The sequence below is a fragment of the Mastomys coucha genome, unplaced genomic scaffold, assembly GCF_008632895.1.
Source record: "Mastomys coucha isolate ucsf_1 unplaced genomic scaffold, UCSF_Mcou_1 pScaffold23, whole genome shotgun sequence".
NCBI classification, from domain to species: Eukaryota; Metazoa; Chordata; class Mammalia; order Rodentia; family Muridae; genus Mastomys; species Mastomys coucha.
In genome coordinates this window covers 16,481,389-16,485,848 of record NW_022196906.1, presented here as the reverse complement: position 1 = coordinate 16,485,848, position 4,460 = coordinate 16,481,389, and the positions used below count along the sequence as shown (strand labels likewise).

General features: G+C 41.5%; 1 protein-coding gene across 3 annotated transcripts in view; it reads left to right on the top strand.

Annotated features, from left to right (window-relative positions):
- The first annotated feature begins 3,037 nt into the window (after positions 1-3,037).
- The window catches only part of LOC116072048 (gastrula zinc finger protein XlCGF17.1-like), a 5,942-nt gene continuing 4,519 nt past the window's right edge, over positions 3,038-4,460 (top strand). Inside the window, exon 1 of one of the 3 annotated variants that reach the window (XM_031343258.1) lies at positions 3,038-3,321. In XM_031343258.1, the coding sequence (XP_031199118.1) occupies positions 3,288-3,321 (34 nt within the window). In that variant the 5' untranslated portion in view covers positions 3,038-3,287. The remainder of the gene's footprint in view (positions 3,322-4,460) is intronic. The other 2 variants (XM_031343259.1, XM_031343260.1) reach the window with 2 other exon arrangements.

Here is a 4,460-nt window from a genome sequence, read left to right as displayed (position 1 = left end):
GTGTGTGTGTGTGTGTGTGTGTGTGTCCTGAGATAAGGTGTCACTGTGTGTCTAGGACAGCCTTGAAGACACTGTATAGTCTAAGCTGGCCTCAAAGGAGTAGCAGTCCTCCTTCTGGGGTCCTGGGGCATGTGGAGGTTGTGTCCTCTAATCTTGAGTTTTCAGGATAGTGGTCTTTGCACTCTGAGCAGACTAGCTGTCAGTAAGGTAAGGAGTGGGCAGAGGCTGAAGAAGAGCTGAGGTCCTTCCAGGCTGCTAGGGCTCTCCGCTCAGTCTGCACTGCTCACTCCTTTGGGCAAGTTATATAAAAACTTGATTATTGGCATCAACAGTGTTTCCTGGTTTTGTGTCAACTTGAGTCATCAGAGAAGAAGGAACTTCTGTTGAGGAAATGGCTCCATGAGATCCAGCAGTAAGGCATTTTCTTAATAAGTGATCAATGGACAACTGCCCTGCCCATTGTGGGTGGAGCCATCTTGGAGCTGATAACCTGGGTTCTATAAGAAAGCAGGCTGAACAAGCCATGGAGAACCAGTCAATAATCGACACCCTTCAGCCATCTCTGCATCAGCTCCTGCCTCCAGGATCCTGCCCTGTCTAAGTTCCTGTCCTGACTTCCTTTGGTGATGAACAGTGATATAGAAATCTGAAGCCAACCAAGCCCTTTCCTCCTCAACTTGCTTTTTGGTCATGGTATTTTGTTACAGCAATAGGAACCCTAACTATTAGACAGGTAGTAAGCACAGTAGTAAACAAACCAGGGAAAAATTTAGTCCATTTTAACTTCTGCCCTGATCCCAGGGAGGAAGCCAGTGGAAACACATTACATATCTAGAACACCCACATTTGACCTGTGCTCTTGACTCATGTGGGTTCATCTGAGTGGAATAGCAGAGAGTAGGTGACCTGTCTTCACCCCTCAGGTGACTTTAGTCGTTTGGAATGTTTCATAATTACTTAATACAGTGACCCACTGTGGAGCTCTTACCTGTGTGTGCCAGGGCATTCCAGAATCATTTTTTATATAGTTGTTCTCTAAATTATACACAATATAGAAATTTGTAAAAATGTACACTTTTCAGAAGGACCTGGGATATGTGAAGGTATTTATTATTAGTGGCCATGGATAAAGGAAATATCAATTTTCTACTATTTAAGACATTTAAATCATTTTCCATGCAAGACCACTATTCATCTAAGATATTTTTATATGACTGCAAATATATAGGTATACAGATAGCTCAAGTATTTATACTGATGAGAAATCATAAAGAAGTAATTTTAAGGGCTGGAGAGATGACTCAGCAGTTGAGAGCACTAGCTGTTCTTCCAGAGGTCCTGAGTTCCCTAGCATCCCCATGGGAGCTCAAAACCATCTGTAATGGGATCTGATGTCCTTCTTCTGGTGTGTCTGAAGACAGCTAAAGTGCACTCATGTCATTAAAAGTTATTTTAAAACAATTCTTTGTTATGTATATAATTTAACATTAAGGATGAAAGCATGGTTACATGCTCAGATATGATAGAGCCCGTACTTCTAGCAATACAGTTTCAATATGCGTTAGTTTGATGGTAAATGAAGACTATGGAAATTCTTTTTATCATTGCATCTCTGAGAGAGAGGAAATATACTTACAGTAAAAACCTTGTAGTAAAGACATTCATGTGAACAAAGGCAGGTTGGGTCCTGTGCCCTGGAGTTGGGTGCTGTGGTGGGACCATGGTGGTAAGGGATTCGTGCACTGTCACCAGTGCTACACCAGTGTCACCCATGCAACATGGGTAAGTGCTACCTCAGACGCCCTGAGTCTTGCAACACAACAGACTCAGAATTGATTTTGGGTTATCACATATTGAGAAACTTTCAGTATGACAATTTTTCATAACCTCTACATTGATTTATATAAATTCCATTTGGATTTCACAGTTTTTTTTTAAAGATTTATTTTATTTATTTTATGTGTATGAGTACACTGTAGCTGCACAGATGGGGGTGAGCCATCATGTGTGTGGCTGCTGGGAATTGAACTCAGGATCTCTGCCAGCCCCGCTCACTCTGGCCCTACTCTCTCTGCTGTAATTTACTGCAGCTGTGTTCAAACACACCAGAAGAGGGCATCAGATCTCATTATAGATGGTTGTGAGTCACCAAGTGGTTGCTGGGAATTGAACTCAGGACCTTCAGAAGAGCAGTCAGTGCTCTTACCCGCTGAGCCATCTCGCCAGCCCCGGATTTCACAGTTTAAGATTAGTGCCTCTTCCCGCCAATCTCTCAGAATCAAGCTCACAGCCCTGCCCCTCTCTATATGCCCTGTGTCACACAGCGATGTGGCAGCCCTGACATCTGCCTTTTCATTGTCTTGTCTGACCTTTACAGATTTAGTGTCATTTTTACATGGTTATGTGTATTATCTCTTTTGCTCATAATCCTACATACTATGCACATACATGTATTCCTCATGGATTCTTGTTTCTGTTGTAATTCCTTGAAAAACTTTCTAATATTTTTTTGGAATCATAAGATTAACATATAGATAAGATTTGAGTGTTTAATTTTGTAAATATTTATTTATTTTATGTACGTGAGTACACAGTAGCTTTTCAGATGGTTGTAAGCCATCATGTGGTTGCTGGGAATTGAACTCAGGACCTCTGCTCGCTCTAGCCCAAAGATTTATTTATTTACTTTATGTAAGTACACTGTAGCTGTCTCTAGACACACCAGAAGGGGGCATCAGATCTCATTATGGATGGTTGTGAGCCACCATGTGGTTGCTGGGATTTGAACTCAGGACCTCTGGAAGAGCAGTCAGTGCTCTAACCCGCTGAGCCATCTCTCCAGCCGGAGTGTTGCCTTTTCTTTCTATCATGATACAGAATCCAAAACTAGCTACATTTTTATACATTTTACATTTTATTTATTTTTTTTAAAGATTTATTTATTATTATAAATGAGTACACAGAAGAGGGTATCAGATTTCATTATGGGTGGTTGCAAGCCACCATGTGGTTGCTGGGATTTGAACTCATGACCTTTGGAAGAGCAGTCTGTGCTCTTACCCACTGAGTCATCTCACCAGCCCCACATTTTACATTTTATACTGATAAGACAGATTCACATAAAACAGCAAATTCCCGTTTTCTGTTCCTAAGACTGAGGACAGCTTGGATTGCAGACAAATGTGTCATTCTAGGTGTTGGTGTCATTTGAGGACGTAGCGGTGGACTTCACCTGGGAGGAGTGGCAGGACCTGGACGCTGCTCAGAGGGCCCTGTACAGGGATGTGATGCTGGAGACCTACAGCAGCCTGGTGTCCCTGGGTGAGTCTGGCTCATTGGTAAATCTCAGCGGGGACGAACTGTAGCCTTGTTGCTTACTTTTAATACTGATTTGATATTGTGCATTTTAATTAACATGGCAATGATTGAAGAACAGTGCGGCTTTGTAATGCATGTAGTGTAGTGATCAGATTGATGTTAACTGGAATCAGTTGTTTGTACTGGGAGCATTTAAAAATCTCTCTGATTGGGGCTGGAGAGATGGCTCAGGGGTTAAGAGCACTGACTGCACTTCCAGAGGTCCTGAGTTCAAATCCCAGCAACCACACGGTGGCTCACAACCATCCGTAATGAGATCTGACACTTCTGGGGTGTCTGAAGACAGCTGCAGTATACTTACATATAACAATAAATAAATCCTAAAAAAAAAGTCTCTCTGATGCTGTTTTGAAGTCTTGAGTGGGAGTCATCCATATGGTTACAGTGGTACTGACGAACGTGTGTTATAGACCATCCTCCCCTCCTAATATTCCCAGTTAACACTCACCTTCCCTTTCCCATCCCTCCATCCCTTTATCTTTCCCTCACTGTACTAATAGTTGTTTTACTGCTTGAGGCAACCTGTAGTTTGCACCTATGATAAGAACATGGCGAATGAATGGGCTGGAGAGATAGCTCAGTGGGTAAGAGCACTGACTACTCTTCCAGAGGTCCTGAGTTCAATTCCCAGCAACCACTTGGTGACTCACAACCATCTGCAATGTGATCTGATGCCCTCTTCTGGTGCATCTGAAAACAGCTACAGTGTACTTGAACATAATTAATAAATAAATAAATCTTTAAAAAAAATTTAAAAAAAAAAAGAATGTGGAGAATGTTTTATCTCGTGCCTCACTGTCATATTTCATCTACTTATTGAAACTTTCCTGGGAAGACATAGGACAATGTGTTTGCTCAAATGTAGATAGAGTTTTATTGCCCAAAGAAAGAATTCATCAATGCTTGGTATATATTCAAGTTTGTTAGATTTATGTAGTAAATGTGACTCTCAGGTTTCCCAAAAAACCCAAACCAAACCAATACAAAAAACCAACAACTAACCAAACAAACAAACAAACAAACAAAAAACCCAACCCTTGTTCGTTTTTACCCACAGTTTTACCAGTTTACACCTGGGAAAA